The 20,387-nt window shown below is 39.5% G+C and overlaps 5 protein-coding genes across 6 annotated transcripts; 1 reads left to right on the forward strand and 4 right to left on the reverse strand.

Annotated features, from left to right (window-relative positions):
- Nucleotides 1-483: 483 nt before the first annotated feature.
- LOC137821633 (uncharacterized) lies at nt 484-2,516 on the reverse strand. The gene is made up of 5 exons (XM_068626316.1): nt 1,974-2,516; nt 1,549-1,766; nt 1,261-1,389; nt 775-906; nt 484-692 (listed from the first exon to the last, which is right to left on the reverse strand). The coding sequence occupies exons 1-5, from the start codon at nt 2,263-2,265 to the stop codon at nt 579-581; spliced, it is 885 nt and encodes a 294-aa protein (XP_068482417.1). The 5' UTR covers nt 2,266-2,516; the 3' UTR covers nt 484-578.
- A 7,069-nt stretch (nt 2,517-9,585) lies between these two features.
- Nucleotides 9,586-11,233, reverse strand: LOC137821359 (uncharacterized). The gene is made up of 2 exons (XM_068625913.1): nt 10,488-11,233; nt 9,586-10,136 (listed from the first exon to the last, which is right to left on the reverse strand). The coding sequence occupies exons 1-2, from the start codon at nt 11,177-11,179 to the stop codon at nt 10,049-10,051; spliced, it is 780 nt and encodes a 259-aa protein (XP_068482014.1). The 5' UTR covers nt 11,180-11,233; the 3' UTR covers nt 9,586-10,048.
- A 1,727-nt stretch (nt 11,234-12,960) lies between these two features.
- On the reverse strand, nt 12,961-14,715 carry LOC137821358 (pentatricopeptide repeat-containing protein At2g13600-like). The gene has a single exon (XM_068625912.1). The coding sequence runs from the start codon at nt 14,713-14,715 to the stop codon at nt 12,961-12,963; it is 1,755 nt and encodes a 584-aa protein (XP_068482013.1).
- Nucleotides 14,716-14,801: 86 nt separating this feature from the next.
- On the forward strand, nt 14,802-18,010 carry LOC137821355 (pentatricopeptide repeat-containing protein At2g13600). Of its 2 annotated transcripts, XR_011082784.1 has the most exons (2): nt 14,802-17,314; nt 17,873-18,010. XR_011082784.1 is itself a non-coding variant. In XM_068625910.1 (1 exon), the coding sequence occupies exon 1, from the start codon at nt 14,802-14,804 to the stop codon at nt 16,917-16,919; it is 2,118 nt and encodes a 705-aa protein (XP_068482011.1). In that variant the 3' UTR covers nt 16,920-17,377. The 2 variants fall into 2 exon arrangements, 1 of the variants encoding a protein (XP_068482011.1); XM_068625910.1 differs by lacking the exon at nt 17,873-18,010 and having other exon boundaries at nt 14,802-17,377.
- Nucleotides 17,639-19,854, reverse strand: LOC137821357 (ABC transporter G family member 5-like). Its single transcript, XM_068625911.1, has one exon. It carries the CDS (start codon nt 19,852-19,854, stop codon nt 17,920-17,922), a length of 1,935 nt encoding a protein of 644 aa, XP_068482012.1. The 3' UTR covers nt 17,639-17,919.
- Nucleotides 19,855-20,387: the final 533 nt, after the last annotated feature.

Raw genomic sequence — 20,387 nt, forward strand, 5'->3', positions numbered from 1 at the left:
TAAAAATAAGGAACAAATAATTTCGAATAAGCCATAAAAAACATCTTTTTGCTAAGAATAACCTGAAACATACTTAATGCACATAAAATTTTGTTGTCAATTTATATAATTCATAATTATATAATATATAGATTTGTGTCCCCGTGTCCTACATTTTAGAGATGATACGTATCTTTGTGTATGTGTCCCTGTTGTATCAGTTTCCGTATCTTGTTTGTGCTACATATTTCAAGTAAGATTTAAAGTTGATTTTAAATACTAGTTAGTGTAATTTTAGATAACTTTTAAATATTTTAATTCTATTTTAAAACATTTTGTTTCATTAAATCGGTTTCAGCATAAGTTTTCTTGGCTAGAGATTTGAGATTATCTATCAAGAGTATTTAAGTATGTCATCCTTTTGCACTAAGTTTTCCTTGTGGTTTCACTAAGTGAAATGAGCAAAATATAGATAACTCTTGCACTGGTGACCCACTAAACATGTGAATGAGAAAACATATTTTATTTCCTCAATTACATTGATATGTTCTTTCTAAGAACAAAGTGAGACAAATGAATTGATTTGTTTGAGGCTAAATTTAAACAATTCTCAACTCTTTTAGCCATTGGGAATGCAAAGGGCATGGGTCTGGGTTGCCTTGGACCATAGCCTTCTCAGAGATGGAATAAAACCAACCATTCCTCCATTTGAACTGCAAGTAGAGGAAGCATAACATTTATATATGAAAGTTATGTTGTGAATCAAATATTTATTGCACTAATTGTATCATTTACCTCCTTAACTGCTGTGGGAAAGTGGGCTACAGCTCTGGAATATGCACATAACCTCTCTTCCACTGCTTCTTCAAATGTTAACCCTTTTTCACTTGCTGCTGCTGATGCCAGTTCTGCTATAAGGCTAGACAACTGAAAGTGAAAACATCACTCACTGTTATTTCTTTTAGTATTGAACACATCACTAATATTACCTCAAACTGTTTGATAAAAAAAAAACTATTTTACCTACTAATTTCTAACCCTACTAGCAGAAAGGAATTGATAAAGGTCACTGAGTAGAGACACCTATTCAAGATCCAAAAGAAGAAATCTTATGCATATGGGTGAGGAGGGGAGAGGGTAATGATTGCAATCACCAACCATGAAGCATCTTATTAACTACACAGTTTAAACTAACCGTGCACATGCTGATATATTGTCTTGTAATAAAGATGTTATTGATTAACAGAATTAGCAGATATGACAATTGCAAAGCATACTTACTTCGGTGCGGAATTCCTTTTCCACAACACCTACAGAAACCCCTCCATGACGTGCTCCAACAAGCATTACAGAGCAAATCCATATAAGCTTTTCCAGCATCTGCTTTTGAAATTCCTTCTTGTCAAGAACCTGGTTTTGAGGCATACATGTGATATATTATCTGATGTGTAAATGACAGTATGCTGTATATATCATGGACAAAATTCAAGGATTCATCAGACATTTATCTAATTTCAGAGTAGTATGAGACCAATGGTAGCTTAGTTTAGTCACAAATATCATGCATACCTTGCAAGAGAGGCCTCCAGCATTTAACCTTGCAGCAATAACAGAAGCCCACTTGCCATATGCAGCAGTGAGGCCTTCAGGATTAGTATCAGTGGTGCCATCAATGGGGGCCTCTCCAATTTTCGACACTGCAAAATAAGCCAACACCTGGTTTGCATCATCCAATCCTTTTCTCTGAAGCCACGGCTCCATCATTCCGTTCTGGAAAAACACTAAATCTGAAGAAACAACACCAAATCATTAACAGCAAAAGTTCTAGGACTCCCACATTGAGTAATAAGATGAGCAGCACGAAGATATGTTAGCTATATAATGACGTGAAATTGAAGCCTAAAGACTCTCCTGTTCAATCGATCTTTTAACTCCTAACAAAGTCCATCCACACAAATTCAACCCACAAAGCATGATACAGTGAAAGGACTCACCATCCCATCTGGAAGAAGGAGTTGATTGAAGCACGGTTTCAAGATCATCGTTTCTCGTGCACACCAAAATGGGGCCTTCAAAGTTCAGCGGCACGGCCTCTCCGCGGCGAAGGAGGACGTCTTGGCCGCTGCCCATGTCCTGCAGGGCCTGTCCCACTCTTCCGCCGCCGACAATGACGGCGGGAGCCACCTTGGTGGCGGGGATGGCCACGGTGGCGTTTATGGCGGATACTTTGAACCTGAAGGCGGAGGTTGTGGGGAAAATGGGGAAGGAGAGAGTGGCCATGGGCATGGAGGAGTGAGTGTTGAGTCTTGAGCAAAAAGTGTCGGTAGTTACAGTGACTTAGGAACAAGAAAAAGAACGATATTAACATGATTGGTTTTTTTTTTGCGGTGTTTGATTTAAACACGACTCTTGTGGTTGTTGTTGGAAGGTTCTATCCTCCACTTGTTTCTTTCTATTGATCGTGATTTGTGTTGTCGTGTGTTCTAGATTTTGATCCTCCAATTTCAATTTTAAACGTGAGTGTAATGTTTATCACTCCTGTATATACCAGTATTATTTTTTATTCCCCTCATCAGTGTTTTTCTTTCTTTCCCATTCTTTGCTTTTTTTCTTCATCATCTTTCTTGTTTATCCGTACTTGTTTACATAACCTTAAACACATGAAAACTTACATAACCTTAAACACATGAAAACTCATGACAAGACAGTCTTAATTTTAGAATTAATTATCGTAAATTTTACTTTACTCTAAAATCATAAAAAATTCCATTTTGTCGTCATTATTTTTTTTAAAATTAATTTGTTTCAAATAACATTTAAACTTAGATCTCAGTAAAAATTTATTAAACATATAAATATGAATATCATTTAAAACTATCTATATACTATTAATCTTTCCAAATTTAGCATATCTAATGAAGTGTTATTTTTTATCGGTATCTCTAAAGTGAAATCTAATATCAATTTATTTAGTTTTTTTTTTCATGATATATCTCATAATTAAGTAAATATATGACAATTTAATTAGTATAATGAATACTCATACAATGAATTTTACATGATATCCAACTCTTTGATTACTCTTTTCAAACCATAGAACCCTCTTCCCTCTTTTGTAAGTGTCTCTCTTGCTCTGGATTAAACATAGTAGAAAAAAAAAAGAGAATAATAGAGGTGCTTTAGAACAAGAGAGTGAAAAGTGTAAAGAAAGTTAATAATTTTTTTTAAATGATTAGATAAATATAATAAATTTTTAAAAATTTATAAAATAATATATTTATAAAATGTTACTCTTGTTATTATAAATTAATTTGATTAAATAACAAATTATAATTTTATTATAATATAAAAATATATTAATAAGTAATAAACAAATTATAGACATTTTATATATATATATATATATATATATATAATCAATACATAATATTTTTTTTAAATCTTTTCAAAATTAAAAAAAAATTGAGAGATAAAAGTATATCGTTTTCCATATATTTTAATAATTTATTTTTCATTTTTTTAAGAAGTGAATGTACTTTTTGAACGAGGGTGTGAAACAATACTTATCCTTTATATATATAAAACTTGTATGACCGAATAATGATAGGTTGACACTCTTTTCTAACATTCAAATTTTCTTCCATTAATGAAAAATGTACTGTACAGAGCGCTCATGGCTCAGTGCTCGGTAGTCGAGGAGCGATGCATGGTATAGGTAGGCCAGCTCGACTGTTGGGCCAACAAAGTGGGTAATGTGTTGGACCTAGTTTTGTCAGTAAGCCCGTTGGGGCATAATTAAAATAACCTTTTCACACGTTGGTGCAAGGCTATTAGTAAAAATGATTTCTTAACCTAGAGGTACATGTTAGTACACGTAATGGTTAAGTCACGTAAACATATTTTAACCTAAGTGTGTGTGTTTTAGGACACACATGGGTTAAGTTGCATGCATAGTGAAAGATAATGTTGCATCATGAGTAGGGTGCCAATGTAAGAAGAATATTTCCATGTTGTTGGCGCCTAAGATGGAGCCCTGCTGGCAGGTGGTTGTTCTGTTATTATTTTATGCTCTCATCAAAGATAAGATTCCTTTATGTTGTAGCACCTCGAGAGAAGGCACCCATGAACAAAATGTTTCCTTATTATGCATGCTTTCAGTTGAGATTAGATTCTCATGAGAGAAAACTGTTACAAGAGATAAGCTATAAAAGGGGTTTGAGACCCCAAGTAAATGTACGTTGTTTCTGAGTTTGAAACTAAATACTTCTTAAATTCTAGTAAGCTCTTATTGACTTGATCATCTGTTTCAACGAAACCATGTTCTAGTGCAATAAGGCGTAGAACAGATTCTAGAAGAGATAGATTGGAGCTAAAGCTTGTCACCAGAGTCAACTGGCAAGAAATTCAACCGACAAGAACATTTGGCGTCCACCGTGGTGCCCGATAAAACTTGACCCATCCACAATTGTCTGAGAGTTCACCAACGATATGAGGAACACTAGGCAAGTACCATTGGGACCTGAAGGAATGACACCCCCACACCCTACAACAACTTATGGATATCGTGAAAGCTCTCCAAAAGGCCAACGAGTAGTACATGAGAGAGTAAAAGTGGATCCAATGTGAGGCCAAAGCCGAGTAGGAAAGGCTATTGGCCGAAGCCAAAGTCAAGCAGGAAAGGCTAATGGCAGAAGCAATGACAGAGGCAATGGTAGAAGCAATGGCAGAGGCTAAAGCTGAACAGGAAAAACTTATTGCGGAAGCTCGAGCTGAGCAGCTGCTCAGGCAAGATCAACTGATGGCGGAGAGAGATGCTTCACGAGCAAACAATGAGGAATTGCGCAAGGCCAACAAGGAATTGTACAATAATCTACAACAACTTGATCAACGCTCTACATGGGAGTGAGGTCCGAGTGCACAACCAAGAGATCATCCCAAGCCATTCTCGTAGGCGATCATGGATGCTCTTATACTGCCACACTACATAACGCCTAAGATCCTTTTCACGGGAGTAGAAGACCTTGAAAAACATCTTACAGTGTTCAACACCCAGATGATTATTTCTGGAGGAACAAATGCCATCTATTGCAAAATGTTCATGGGTACGTTCACAGGTACAACCTTGCAATGGTTCAGTGGCCTTCCTGACAGCCACATCACCTCCTCCGACCAGTTTTCCAAGTTGTTCAGGGAACAATTCTCCGTTAACTAGACCAAACCCCCGTTCTCATTTGATCTCTTCAACGTGAAGCAAAGACAAGGTGAGTCCCTAAAAAATTATTTGAACAGGTTTTGGGCGTTTACAGTGAAGCTCCAGACCCACGACAAGCCCCTGATAATCAACACCTTCAAGCAGGAAGTCATGGCAGGGCCATTTAGTGACTCATTGATCAAGAATCCGGTAGTGACATTTGCCGAAATACGACGTTGGGTTGTCACCCACATCAACGCGGAGGAGGCAGTATCTGTGAAGCACAACAACACATATCCAGGGCAGGCCAAGCCCAAGGAGGGTAGCCGATCCCGACCTCTGAGGGTCAACGAAGCCACGACCGAGAAGAGAACGAGCACAAGGTGAACACCATAGCCAACCAAGAAGAACGTGCCCAAGGCGAAGGCTCGAAAAGATTTGACATTTCGACCCAAATTTCGAATGTCCTACAAGGAATTACTGAGCATACTAGGGGTAGTGGAAAAAATGAAATTCCCCTAGAAGTCTAACAGGAATCTGGGGCCACGAAAGGATGCCTGGTGCGAATTCCACAAGGGATTTGGGCACCACGTGGAACGATGTATAACTCTGAGTTACCAATTGGCAGGTTTGGTGAAGGATGAATTTCTGAAAGAATATCTTGAGGGGGACCAGGAAGGGTCAAAGGAAGAGGTTGCTCCCAGGGATCAAGTGCATGAGGTACCAGTCCATGGCGAGCTGAACACCATCTCGGGAGGACTCTAGGGTGGAGGGTGCACAACCTCCAAGCATAAGAGATACGCGAGAGAAGCAATGATAGTGGAGGCGAGGAGACCTAACCATCCACCAAAGCCGACCCTCTGCTTTACGAGCTCTGACTTGGAGGATGTGGTTCCTCATGAGGATTATCTAGTGGTGATATCTGTCCTCATCGTCAGAAGGAAGGTACACCGAGTTCTAATCGATCAGGGGAGCTCAGCTGATGTGATGTTCTGGTTGACATTCAATAATTTGCAGTTGTCTCCTGATCAGTTAAAGTCGTATGATGGCTGTTTGTTTGGCTTTGTGGGGGATCAAGTGGAAGTACGTGGACATGTCGAGTTGAGGACGATTTTTTCGAATGGCACCTCAGCTCGAACGATTAACATCAAATATATTGTAGTTAATGCTATCTCAACTTACAATTTTCTTTTGGGAAGACCCTCTTTGAACAGGTTAGGCGCGGTGTCCTCAATGAGGCACATGAAAATAAAGTTATCTTCCCTTGATGGAGGAGTGTTCACCATCAAGTCTGATCAGAAGATGGCAAGGAAGTGCTACAAGGGTAGCTTGAAGAGTATAAGGGGAATGCACTCAATCAATACTCAATCACTGTTCAGACGGGAGAGTCAAAGGAGATCATACAAGCTGAAGTCGTTAGCAAAAGGGGACCTGAACTTGCTAATGAGGTCCAGGAAAAAGAAATAGGAGGCAAGAAGTTTAAGCTCGACAAGTCGATATGTCAAGAGTTGCAAGACAAGATAGCCGAGGTGATATCGAAGCACATGAATGCTTTCGCTTGGTCATCCGCGGACATGCCCGAGATAGACCCATATTTCTTATGCTATGCTCACTATGGATGAGAAGGTCAAGCTGGTAGTCCAGAGAAGGAGGAAATTCAACGAAGAAAGGTGCCTGATCATCAGAGAAGAAACGCGAAGCTTCTGAAGGCTGGCCACATAAAGGAGATCCAATATCCCGAGTGGTTGGCTAATGTGGTGTTGGTACAAAAGGCTAATGAGAGTGGAGGATGTGTGTCGACTTCACTGACTTAAACAAGGCCTGTCCCAAGGACTCTTATCCATTGTCGAGCATAGATTCCTTGGTGGACAATGCCTCAGGTTGTCGACTGCTGAGTTTCCTAGATGCGTTCTAGGGGTACAGTCAGATTCGTATGTACCCCTGAGACGAGAGCAAAACTGTCTTCATGACCGAGCTCTCCAGCTACTGCTACAAGGTCATGCCACCTATCAGAGGTTGATGGATAAAATTCTTGCCCCAATGATTGGGCGGAATGTGCAGACATATGTGGACGACATGGTCGTCACATCAGAAGAGAAGGATCAACACATTGCTGATTTGGAAGAGCTATTCACCACGATAGCAAAATACAACCTCAAGCTGAACCTAGAAAAGTGTGTGTTCGGGGTAGAAGCGAGGAAGTTCCTTGGTTTTTGCTCACTGAACGGGGTATAGAAGCTAACTCGGACAAGTGTGGAACAATCATAGGAATGAGGAGCCCTATCAGCGTGAAGGAGGTCCAATAGTTGACTAGACGTATGGCTGCCTTGTCTCGATTTTTGTCAGCTAGTGGAGATAAGGGGTACCCTTATTTTCAATGCTTGAAGAAGAATAACCGTTTTGTATGGAATCGCGAGTGTGAAGAGGCCTTCATCATGTTGAAGGAGTACTTGGCCAACCCAAATGTCCTCTGTAAGCCACTGTCAGGTACTCCCCTTCGTCTTTACTTTGCAGTCACAGATCGGACAATTAGCTCGGTCATTATGCAAGAGCAAGACATGGTCCAAAAGCCTGTTTACTTTGTGAGCAAAGTGTTGCAAGGGCCAAAAACACGGTATCAGGCTATTGAGAAGGCCGCCTTGGCGGTAGTATTCACAGTTCAGCGGCTCCGCCACTATTTCTAGAGTTTTACTGTAATAGTGATGACTGATCTGCCCATCCACAAGGTCCTTCAGAAGCCCGACATAGCAGGTCGGATGGTTCGTTGGGCAGTTGAGTTTTCCAAGTTTGATTTTGCAGTATGAACCCTAAGGGCTTATCAAGGGTCAGGTGTGTGCCGATTTTATGGTAGAACTGTCATTTGAGGGCCCCCAACCAGATGCTAATGACTTCTAGTGGGTCCTTTCAATGGATGAATCTTCTAACCAACAAGGGAGTGGTGCTAGGGTCATTCTAGAAGGGCCGAGTGGGTTGTTAATCGAGCAGGCCTTGAGATTTGCCTTCAAAGCCACCGACAACCAAGCTGAATAAGAAACCTTGATAACTAAGATGTTGTTGGCCAAGGAGTTGGGTGCGTGGAGTTTGTTGGTGAAGAGTGACTCATTGTTAGTTATTGGACAAGTCACAGGTGAGTATCAGGCTAAGGATCCACAGTTGTCCTCGTACCTCGGGTATGATGTGTTTCTGAAAGCAACTTTCTCTACATTCAAGCTAGTGCATGTCCCAAGAGACATGTTAGTACACATAATGGTTAAGTCACGTAAACATATTTTAACCTAAGTGTGTGTTTTAGGACACACATGAGTTAAGTTGCATGCATAGTGAAAGATAATGTTGCACCATGAGTAGGGTGCCCACGTAAGGATAATATTTCCCTGTTGTTGGCCCCTAAGATGAGGCCCTGCTAGTAGGTGGTTGTTATGTTATTTTTTTATGCTCTCATTAGAGATAAAATTCCTTTCTGTTGTAGCACCTCGAGAGAAGGTGCCCATGAACAAAATGTTTCCTGGTTACGCATGCTTTCAGTTGAGATTAGATTCTCATGAGAAAAAGCTATTACAAGAGATAAGCTATAAAAGGGGTTTGAGACCACAGGTAAATGTACGTTGTTTCTGAATCTAAAACTGAATACTTCTTAAATTCTAGTAAGCTCTTATTGACTTGATCATCGGAATGTGATCAACCGGTATGACCCCTTCTGTTTCAACGAAACCATGTTCCAGTGTAACAAGGCGTAAAACAGATTCCAGAAGAGACAGACCGGAGCTAAAGCTTGTCACCAGGTCAACCGCGAGCAAGTCAATTGGCTAAAAAAAATATCTTTATCACTAATTTTTTTTTTCTTACTTCCACTTCACAATCCCTTTTATAATAAAATATTATATATTTTTTAATAAAATTTAATATAAATAAAATTTTGAAATAAGTTGTATTTAACATATGGTGTGGGAGAATGTAGTTGTATTTAAGTATCTCAACATACACATAAAAATAAAGGCATTAAAGTTGTAGCATAAATCTGTTAACAAATGTGAGAACAGGAGCCAAATATGTTCCTCCTACAACCCATCCCATTCATGAATGCCAGTATCAAACAAAACCCATTGACGGCAACACCACCACACACAGAGATGGGGTCACCGACTCTCCCCTTCCCTTTCCTTCTGTTTTTTTTTTCTACATGGTTAAAAATCAAACATGCCACCTTAAACAATTTAACTTCAGCTAATAATTTAAAATGTTACACCACGGTGTCACAAATATGAACAAACCATTCATGTGTAATTTTTTACTCATAAATTAAAAGTGTCAATAAAGAACAAGTTGGTAAACACGTCAAATTTCTTGTTAAGGATTAAAGTAAGAAATGAGTAGAAAGTTAAAAAAACTCGTATAAGTCTAAAACAGGACAAAAGTTTCGAAACAAATCGACTCGTATGAAGTTGAACTTTCCATAAACGGACTGCAAAACTCTTGACATGATGAACAGAGAGAAGTTGCTGGTGGTCCTTACATTTCTCAATAATAACTAGAGAACAATGAGTGTGTAAGGTAGATGTCCATATATTTATCCCACAACGTTTCCTTCACTCATTGTAATGCGATTCTGGTTCTGGTGTGTTAACTAACAAATATTTAACCGATAGAGTGAAAGAATCTAAAGGTTCCTGTGGCTCATACTACGTGCCCTTCACAACATCTTTCCCATAACACCAGAAGAGAAATTTTAATAATCCCATAATTCCTATCAAAACCTAAGAATTAAAAATTCTATTGTGTCTTCCTTTGGGATTCTTCATGCCCTTGAATACTTTGTTTTACACTTTTTAGTTGTGAATTTCCATGGCCCCTCATGTTTTGTATTCCCTCACAAGTAATTTACCCTCCCTTATTCTCTGTTTTGTTTTTTGCACAAGGAAGGAATGACCAGCAACCATTTGAGAATGAGAAACTGTGATCAACATACCTGATGAAACAAAAAAAAGCATTAGTGGATAACATACACTACAGCCAATTTGTTTCACTTAAACTATGTTAATTTCTAGTTATTTGATCACTACTTGCCATCTAATACAGATGTTGTAAGGAAAATTTTATTGAATGGAGCGAGTTGAGTCTAATAAGAAGAACTAGTACTCAATAAGAGAGATTTCATAAAAAGGACTGGTACTCAGAAAACTTGTATAAGAGGGATTTCATAAATTAGTTTATACACTTAGCTTATGAAGAAATTCATTTAATTTTTTCTTCACAGTTTTTTCTCTCTCTCTCAGAATTAGAAGTTCTTCCAAAGCATATGGAGAATTTCAGTATCCACCTGTTTGTGTCAGTCATGCCATCTTCTGTGTTGTTTCCTGAAAAGGAAAATCTTTTAATTCTCCAATCTTTTCCCACTTGTTTTATAGATTCCTTCAATGAGGGTCTAGAAGAAACCTTGGACCCATTCTTCATTTTATCCTTCTTCATCCAATCAAGAGAAATTGGAAAGAACAACTTCAGGAGGAAGGTTTCACTGTCCATGCTTTCAACCCGCAATATCTGACCAGGTCTACTGTTACCTTTGGTTTTATTCTTCTTGTTTAGCTCTTTGAGTTGAGCTTTATTGCCACTACTTTGCATGTGTGTGTTGTTAAAGGAAGTTTCATTTTGATGTGGTTGTTCTGGTTCCAGCACATGCTTCTCATGAACCACCATGTCTTGGAAAGAGAGTTCATAGCTAGACTCAGGCATGTCTTGTACCATCTCCATAAGCTCCCTTTGTCCTTGTGCAACAGCTTTTCTCCTTGAAGGGTCGGAAGCCGTTGAACAAAAAGGTGAGTACTCAAACTTGAAGTTTTTCCTTTGGTGTGTTTCTCCAAAGTGTGCCTCCTTATTGAACCTTGCTTCATTGGCTTGTGATTGTGATTGATCACAATCATTAGAAGGTGTGATGTTTGATGAACCCCAGAAACTGAATTCTCTGTCTCCTTCACTCTCGTGAAGAGAGTGTGTTTGGTGGGTTGAGTTCATGATTAGAGAGAGGAGTGAAGGGACAGAGAAGACATAATATCGAATATAAGTGTAGGGGAAAGAAGTTGTCTTTTTTATGTGGAATTTGTAAGGAGCAAGTCGTTGCCGTCTTGTATGGGAGTAAAAGTAAATGGTCAAAAGTGTTCATTTTCCACATCTCAAATATTCTTTGAAGGACTTGGGATTGTACTTCACGTTGTTTTAAAGTAAATTGAGCGACGTTAGAGTGTTCATCAAAGCTTAAATTTGGAAGAGTCAAGCTTCGAGAATCACGTTCTGAAAGGAAGTTTCTTAGAAGAATAGTAGCTTTTGACTGTGATCAGTTTCTAATAGTCATGTTCTCAAAGTATAATAAAGAACGAGGGAGGAGGGCACATATGGCAATGTGTTTCAAAGTATTGTGGTCCCTCCCAACGACCATGAGATTGTCATCATTTAGAAGAAACCTGACTGTTGTCAGTTTAAACTTAAAATTAAAATTAAAAGGAGTTATGTTGTGTTCAAGAGTCAACTGAGAACACAGAAATAATGGATAATTTTACTTCATGACACATTTACACACAATAAATAATAGCCGGCAATTAGTTGTGAAAGGCCTATAATTGTTTGCAGTGATAATTCATAATTCTGATCTACGCTAATCAATAGCTACAGTTGATCAAAGGATTGTGTTTGTATGTGGCCATATGATAAAATTTCAATACAATGCCAGTGTTTGTAATTACAATGAAGCTACCTAACTTGATAGCTTGAAACCATCATGGATTGACTTGGTTCTTCAATTGTGAAATTGATTGGCGGATACAATGAAGAATGGAGGTTAAAGGGGATCTGCAAAGAACTCTTGGGATCCTTGGAGTGCTGTGAGATGTATGGAGAGTGAAGATTAGGCCTAATCAGTTGGAGAAAATGAGAGAGATCAAACAAGATGTCTGCCCTAGAGAGAGGAGACAAGGAGAGTTTGGCTAGCGATTTCAACATCATAACTTAAGTATATTTGATCTGAATTTTGATGAGCCAAACAACTCCATTTATAGGTGAAAAGGTCTGTCAAGTTACAAGCAAAATGGTGGGAGATTTGAATTCAAAATAGGCGCCTAAAGCTAGTCACACTTGTCATGTGAAGATGTGTGATGTGTGTGACTATTTATATTTAGGGTTTATCTGACCGGCCAGGGGTTAGCGTGGACCTAATTGAACCCAATTAAACTCTAAGTGGGTTTAAAAACCCTAACCCTAACCCTAGTCTACTCAAGGCAAAAAGACAAGCCAAAAATTTATACTACTTGAACAAAGTGATTTTGCTAGGAATGAAAATCCTATTCTAGTTTTTACAACTAGGTCATGACTCTTCAAACATGTATAAGAGTATGTCTTTGCTTGGGATAGCTGAGTCGTACTCTTGTATTCTTCTAGCCATTGTCCTAGTGGTTGGTCCTTTGCTAGAGCCTCAACCTTCATATCTAATCCAAACATGACCACATTCAGTAATTACTTGGAGAATGTTTCCTTTCCCATAATGGATCCACATTTGGAGCAAAATCACAGAACAACTATGCGTTGCTTCTTGGATCCACATTCACTCCAATTTCTTCATGAGTTTTGTGTTATTGAGTAGAACTGACAGTTGAAGCTTATCTACATAACAACAAACATACCCTTATTAGATTGCCTCACGGCCTAGTGAGAGGAGTATGATTGAAGATAGTTAGCATCCTTGATAGTCACGGTGGCATGATAACATTGTGACAAAGGCTTCTCATCAATGCGGCTACACTGACCTAATTAAAGTAGAAATCATCATCATAATCTGGATGAAAAGGGTAATCAATATAAGGCTGATGATACCCAGCATCCTTCAAATGAAGAACTAATTTATTGTTCACTTCACATATCTCTCCAATCTGTGGATGCAGCTTGTCCTTGGCCACAAATTCGTGTCTCAGATTTCTCAACTCAATCCAACTAAAAGCTGGTTCTTTCTTCAAACACCTTTCCTTCATTACCGTCCTAATTCTTTTGGCATCACCCCATCTACCACACGCAGCATAGATGTTTGCTAGCATAACATACCTAGCTGTATTGTTTGGTTCCAATTCAAACAGTGCCTCTGCAGCCTTTCTGGCAAGGTCCAAGTTCCCATGAATTCTACAAGCACCCAATATTGCACCCCACACTGCAATGTGATTCATAATTTCATTAGGCACCTTTTCAGTCAAACTCATGGCTTCCTTGAGTCTGTTTTTCCTTCCCAGCAAATCAATCAATAAAGCATAGTGATCAGCTTTAGGCTTCACTCCATACTTTCTTTCCATCAAATCTACCAACTCTAGCCCTTCATTATCTAAACCTGCATGGCTACAACCAGATAGCACCCCAAGAAATGTCACATGATTGGGTTCTACTTTGGCTTCTACCATCCTTCTAAACACAGCCAATGAATCCTCCCCACGACCATTTTGTGCAAAACCAGTTATCAACGTATTCCAAGTTATCACATCTCTCACAGGAGCCATCTGAAACAAATTTTCAGCCGATTTCATATCTCCACACTTACCATACATGTCAATCAAAGCATTGCAGACATACACATTAAACAAGTTCCCACTTATGCCACCTCTAATAATTTTACCATGCACCTGCTTACCTCTTCCTATAAGAGCCTCTTCTGCACAAGCATCTATAATACTCACAAAAGTTGGAGCACTAGGCCTCACACCCTCTTCCAACATTTCCTTAAAAACATCAAAAGCTTCACCAAAACGCCCATTTCTCGCAAAACCTGTTATCAAAGCAGTCCAAGAAACCGTGTTCTTAACCGGCATATCCTTAAATACCTCACAAGCATCATCCAACCTACACGCTCTAGAGTAAGCCACAACCATCGATGTCCAAGACACAACATTTCTCTCTGGCATCCAGCAAAACACAGAACACGACAAGTCGGGTTCACCACATTTCCCATAAGCATCAATTAACGCGTTGTTGAGAATCAGGTTCCACTCCATGCCAACTATAACTGCCACCCCATGAACCTGATGCAACCATTTAGCATTGCCCAAACAAGCGCAGCTTCCGACTACGCTAACGACTGTAAACTCGTCTAAAACTAAAACGTTACGACCGTTTTGCATCACTCGAAAGAGCTTAATCGAATCTTCGTGACGATCGTATCGCGTGAAACCGGAGATTAGCGAGTTATAACTAACGACGTTCCGTTGAGGCATTTTATCGAACAGATTATGGGCCTTGTCGAAAAGGCCCATTTTCGAGTAAAACGATATTAGTGTGTTCCACGAACGAGTGGTCTTGTTGGGAAGATCGTCGAAGGTCTTTCGTAAACTTTCTTCGCAGCCGCACTTTGAATACGCGTCAATAAGACCGTTGGCGAGGAAAGCGTCGAAGAAAAGCGCGGTTTTGATAAGGTGACCGTGCACGGCATTTGTGAGTTTCACCCTCCTCGCCGTGACACACTTAGAAATCAGAAATGAACACTTTTCAACTGAGGAAACGACATTGTTGGGGAGCATAGTCATGTTGCTTTCTCTGAATCAAATTACGGGTCTTTCTCTATGATTTCGTTATAAGGACCCACTTCTTCAAATTAAGGGCCTTTCTATGAATGGGTAGACATGGGGTCGTTCAAAAAGTGGTGGGTGACCTTTGTTTCCTCGATTCTTCACCCTTCGCGAAGTTATTGGACTCTTGCATTCGGTCAAAGTCTGGAATTGACGCGCGTCGCATTCATTGTCGAATCATTAAGGCACAGTTTTCATCTGAAATTTTCATTCAGAACAGGCTCGTCGATGCTTATGGAAAATGCGGCTGTTTTGAGGAGGCACGCAAGGTGTTTGTTCATATGCCGCTGAGGAATACTTTCAGTTATAATGCGATTTTAAGCGTTTTTACGAAGTTTGGTAAGCTTGACGAGGCTTTGAGCGTTTTTAAGTCGATGCCTGAGCCTGACCAATGCTCATGGAATGCTATGGTGTCGGGTTTTGCACAGCATGATCGGTTTGAGGAAGCGTTGAAGTTCTTTCTTGATATGCATAGTGAGGATTTTGTGGTTAATGAGTATTCGTTTGGGAGTGCTCTTAGTGCTTGTGCAGGGTTGACAGATTTGAATGTGGGGGTTCAAATCCATGCTTTGATATCAAAGTGTCGTTACTTACTAGATGTTTATATGGGCTCTGCTCTTGTTGATATGTACTCTAAGTGTGGAGTAGTGACTTGTGCGCAAAGGGCTTTTGATGAAATGGTTGTGAGGAATATAGTTTCTTGGAACAGTTTGATTACGTGTTATGAGCAAAATGGGCCAGCGCAAAAAGCTCTGGAGATTTTTGTTAGGATGATGGATAACAGGGTTGAACCTGATGAGATAACTATGGCCAGCGTGGTCAGTGCCTGTGCGAGCTTGTCAGCTACCAGAGAAGGTTTGCAAATTCATGCTCGTGTCATCAAACGGGATAAGTTTCGTAATGACCTTGTGTTAGGCAATGCATTAGTTGATATGTATGCAAAGTGCAAAAGAGTTAGGGAAGCTCGGTTGGTTTTTGATAGAATGCCAGTTAGGGATGTGGTGTCTGAAACTTCCATGGTTAGTGGATATGCCAGGGCAGCCAGTGTGAAAGCTGCAAGGTTGATGTTTTCAAAGATGATGGAGAGGAATGTTGTGTCCTGGAATGCTCTTATTGCAGGTTACACACAGAATGGAGAGAATGAGGAGGCAGTTAGACTTTTCCTCCTCCTGAAGAGGGATTCTCTCTGGCCAACCCATTATACCTTTGGGAATCTACTTAATGCGTGTGCAAATCTTGCCGATCTGAAACTTGGTAGACAGGCTCACACTCACATTTTGAAGCATGGATTTTGGTTTCAGTCTGGAGAAGAATCTGACATTTTTGTGGGGAATTCTCTCATTGATATGTACATGAAATGTGGAATGGTTGAAGATGGGTGCCTGATTTTTGAGCATATGGTAGAAAGAGATATTGTCTCATGGAATGCCATGATAGTGGGGTATGCACAAAATGGTTATGGCACAGATGCCCTCGAAATTTTCAGGAAAATGCTGCTATCTGGAGAAAAACCAGATCATGTTACTATGATTGGAGTTCTATCTGCATGTAGCCATGCAGGACTTGTTGAAGAAGGACGACGTTACTTCCACTCAATGAGGGCTGAGTATGGTTTAGCACCGTTGAAGGACCATTTTACATGCATGATTGATTTACTAGGTCGGGCTGGTTGCCTTGATGAAGCAAACGATTTGATGCAGACAATGCCGATGCAGCCTGATGCTGTTGTCTTGGGATCTCTACTTGCTGCTTGTAAGGTTCATGGAAACATTAAATTAGGAAAGTATGTAGCGGAAAAGCTCATGGAAATTGATCCCTTGAACTCTGGGCCTTACGTTCTTCTTTCAAATATGTATGCTGAGCTTGGAAGATGGAAAGATGTGGTGAAAGTCCGGAAACAGATGAGGCAGCAGGGAGTTGTTAAGCAACCTGGTTGCAGTTGGATTGAAATTCAGAGTCGTGTGCATGTTTTCATGGTAAAAGATAAAAGGCACCCTCGTAGAAAGGACATCCATCTAGTTCTGAAAATTCTCACAGAACAGATGAAGAGGGCTGGCTATGTGCCAGAAGCTGATGATGATGAGATTTGCGAGGAGGAAAGTGACTCTGAACTTGTCTTGCATTGTGAAATGGAATCCGAAGCTGATACTGCAGTTGCGTAAATGAAATTCTTCTGGCTAAGCTTCACTAGAAAGTAGGAAAATTTGGCATTAAAGTTTGCAGTTTTGAGCAAGGCTCTAGAAATTTGAGATGAGGGTTCGAGCAAAACTTTTTGTAAGGGTTGAAGTCAAATGTATGGTAAGTAGGCTGAAGATGCAGAACCTCGAATGTACCCCTCAGTTTGTTGTTACCAATTGCTTCAGTGCAACTTTCAATCTGCTAACTTTCTTGCAGCTATAAGCTCACTAATTTTGATCGTATAATCAGTTTGATTGCCAAAGATATGAGCTAAAAATAGTTAAAGTGTCATACTTACAAATGGATGCATCCGGTAAATCAGATGGGCTCTTGGCCGTCAGCATTTAGGGATATGAAACTACAATAAAAGGAATGATAGGTATATGTCTATAGATCTCAGGCTGTTAAATGTTTCATTATGGTGCTTGTTAATATTTCTCTACCATCTCTTACAAGATGTGTATTTAATACTTGGATTGTAGAGTTGTAGATGAAATTACGATTTTAGAGTAAGCCTGGTGAAATGCTCATAGTTAAGTCACTGCGTGACCCTATTTTCATTTTGGGAGTTGCTATATGAAATAAGCTTTCTAACGCTCGAGTGATCATCACTACCAAAATTTAGACTTCATAATATATATATATATATATATATGTGTGTGTGTGTGTATGCATGTATAAATATAATAGTAAAAGATTTGGCTAATAAAAACGGTAGAAACCTGGGCAACATATAGGAAAATTAGAGAGTTAGGCAACAAGCATGTATTGTAAAAGAAAATTAGGAGGGAAGAAGAATGTGCATGATGAAGAGAGAGACGGTTGTGTGAATTAGGTAATGCAAGAAAGCAGAAACCAACATCATATCATTTTTTTTTCTTTTTACATATTTTGCTTGTTGATGTGATTCTATATCTTCTTTGTTTCCTCCCTGCAGATAAATCCAAGTGATGTGAACTAACCCTCTGGAGAGTGAGAGAGTCATCATACTTTTAGGATAACTACTTGTGAACATCTGTACCTAAGAATTGCAAAACAAATGAACCTGGAAACCAGGATGAAGCACACCATCACCCCAACATTCTTCCATCTACTAGTCTGCCCTCCAAGCTGCGCTTCTTTAAGTACATCCTCTCCCCTCACCGCACATGCCCCAAACAAGTACTCCAAGCACTTCTTTGAGTTGGAGAACTCATTTATCAGAAACCCTTCAAAGGGATACTTAAACGGAGATATATAATGCATGAAAATCCAGTAACTTGGAATTTCATGTTTTGATATGAAGTAGCCAGAGAACAGAAGAAACGAACCGATGGCACCACCGATCATTGAATTCCCAACAATGAAATTAGGCACTGCAGCACTGAAACATACCACAACCGAATTTGCAGTGTAAAGAATTAGCCAAATTAGCATCAAAAAGTACAAAAATGCCGAAAAATTCCTGTTGAGATCAATAAGCCAGTACAGAGGCACTGTGAATAAAATGGCAAGTATGAGCAAAAATGGCAAGTAAACTAGGCCATTGGCGATAGCATAAGATGAAACTCTGTAGCTTCCATTAGAGATTTCTTTCATTAGAATATCCCTTTCTTGCAGAAAAATAGGTAGAGCTTCGGTGGTGCTCGATAACATAAACGTTAAAACGAAAGCAAATAGACCCACTTTTTCTTTCGCTCCCACTAGACCATCCTTGTTACAAAAGACTGAGCCCAAAACAAGTCCAGAAACCAGCATTTGAATTGTCCTGCATGCAAAGAGTTCCTTTGTGCGTAGGATGTTTTTGGAAAATCTATGAGTGAGAATCATAGTTTCTCTCAATCCAGAATTTGCAAAATCACAAGTGATATCCATTCCCGCACTAATGATTTCTACATCAATTAACTTGGATTGTTGAAAGAGCTGTCGCAAAGTAAACTTACCACTTCTGCTCTCACCTTGATCACCACATTTCTTTTGTAGCATTGTCCTTGGTAATAGCCACGGTGCTTCTAGCTGAACCTGCTGACATTTTTTTTGTTGCTGAATGGTCTTGATGGAATCAATGGAAAACTCAACCACATTAACATGAAGAGGAAGCTCTAAACCCATTAGCCTTAGATTTACACCCAGCAAATCCACAGTGCCATGGTGCAACACAATACCATCAGCCAATAACAGTATTGAGTTGAACAACTTCACTATTCTGTACCCGGGTTGGTGGATAGTTAGGATTATAGTTCGGCCCCTAGATTCAGCCATGACTTTAAGCATATCAATTATTTGCAAAGCTGAGGTACTATCAAGCCCTGAAGTTGGTTCATCCAAAATCAGTACCCTTGGATCATGTATGACTTCAACACCAATGGAAACTCGACGCCTCTCACCACCAGATATGCCACGGACCCTGTCATCTCCAATTCTAGTCCTAGCAACATGGCTAAGACCAAGCTCTAGAATCAGTGACTTGACCTTGGAGCATATTTGTTCTTGAGGAAGACGTAACCTTAGCTTTGCACTAAACATTATAGTTTCTTCAACCGTAAGTAAGGGAAACAAGGTATCCTTTTGTGTAACATACCCTGACATTTTTTTGAACTGAACTTTATCCACAGGTTCTTGATTCACCAAGATACACCCACTTTGTGAACTAGCTTTACCAGCTAGGATTTTAAGAAGGGATGATTTCCCAGCCCCACTTGGCCCAACAATTGCCAGAATTTCCCGTGGCTTTGCTATGCAATTCACGTTCTTGAGGACATGCCTAACTCCACTGCATGATCTTTGTTCAGTTTTTTCTTCATCTTCTGCTTCACGACCATCTTCTTCCCTATTCAATTGTAGAAATTTGCTGAAGATTTTAGAAGGTTGCTCTGTTGCCTTTGTACGGATCCTGTAGTTGATGTCTGTTGCCTCAACCTCACACCCTTGTTTCTTCATTGAATACGTTCTTTGCTCTCTTTTTGCTCTTTCACTATCTGTTTGTCTTCTACTCTCTTCTTATTACAAGCCCTTTTGGCTGTTTTGCTCTATATTTTCTATATTATTTTGTAAAGTTGAATCTACTGTTTGGGCCTCAGCCTCTTACTGTGAAACAAGAGTGGATCGAAGGGATTTCACTGCAAAGACATTGAGATCCTCAAACTTTGTATTCATAGTTCACGTGCACTTGTTCTGGCTAGTGCATGGTGAATAAAATTATTAAATGGAATGCTTCACGTGAACGTTCTTTGATTCTCATCTTCAGTGGCCAACTGGAACTACAAAACAGTTGGAGGATGCTAAATTCGCATCATAATAGTTTCCGAGCAAGGTTGATGCCACTGTGAGATTGAGTTAGCCCTTCAACCTCTCTGGGTGGGATATTTATTTATATAAATATAATACTGAGTAAACTATAAGGATATTTTTAATTATTTTTGGTGTTATTGTATTGATTGTCTCATTCTTTAATGTTTACAGCAATCTTGTTA

Source organism: Phaseolus vulgaris, chromosome 9 (assembly GCF_000499845.2).
Source record: "Phaseolus vulgaris cultivar G19833 chromosome 9, P. vulgaris v2.0, whole genome shotgun sequence".
In the NCBI taxonomy this organism is placed as follows: Eukaryota; Viridiplantae; Streptophyta; class Magnoliopsida; order Fabales; family Fabaceae; genus Phaseolus; species Phaseolus vulgaris.

Coding starts and splice junctions, on each gene's coding strand:
- LOC137821633 (XM_068626316.1), bottom strand. CDS start 2,265: ATGCCCATGGCCACTCTCTCCTTCCCCATTTTCCCCACAACCTCCGCC. Junction 907..1,260: donor AAAAGGAATTCCGCACCGAA/GTAAGTATGCTT, acceptor TTTCACTTTCAG/TTGTCTAGCCTTATAGCAGA. Junction 693..774: donor TTCCCACAGCAGTTAAGGAG/GTAAATGATACA, acceptor CTCTACTTGCAG/TTCAAATGGAGGAATGGTTG.
- LOC137821359 (XM_068625913.1), bottom strand. CDS start 11,179: ATGAACTCAACCCACCAAACACACTCTCTTCACGAGAGTGAAGGAGAC. Junction 10,137..10,487: donor GGCATGACTGACACAAACAG/GTGGATACTGAA, acceptor TTGTTTCATCAG/GTATGTTGATCACAGTTTCT.
- LOC137821358 (XM_068625912.1), bottom strand. CDS start 14,715: ATGACTATGCTCCCCAACAATGTCGTTTCCTCAGTTGAAAAGTGTTCA.
- LOC137821355 (XM_068625910.1), top strand. CDS start 14,802: ATGGGTAGACATGGGGTCGTTCAAAAAGTGGTGGGTGACCTTTGTTTC.
- LOC137821357 (XM_068625911.1), bottom strand. CDS start 19,854: ATGAAGAAACAAGGGTGTGAGGTTGAGGCAACAGACATCAACTACAGG.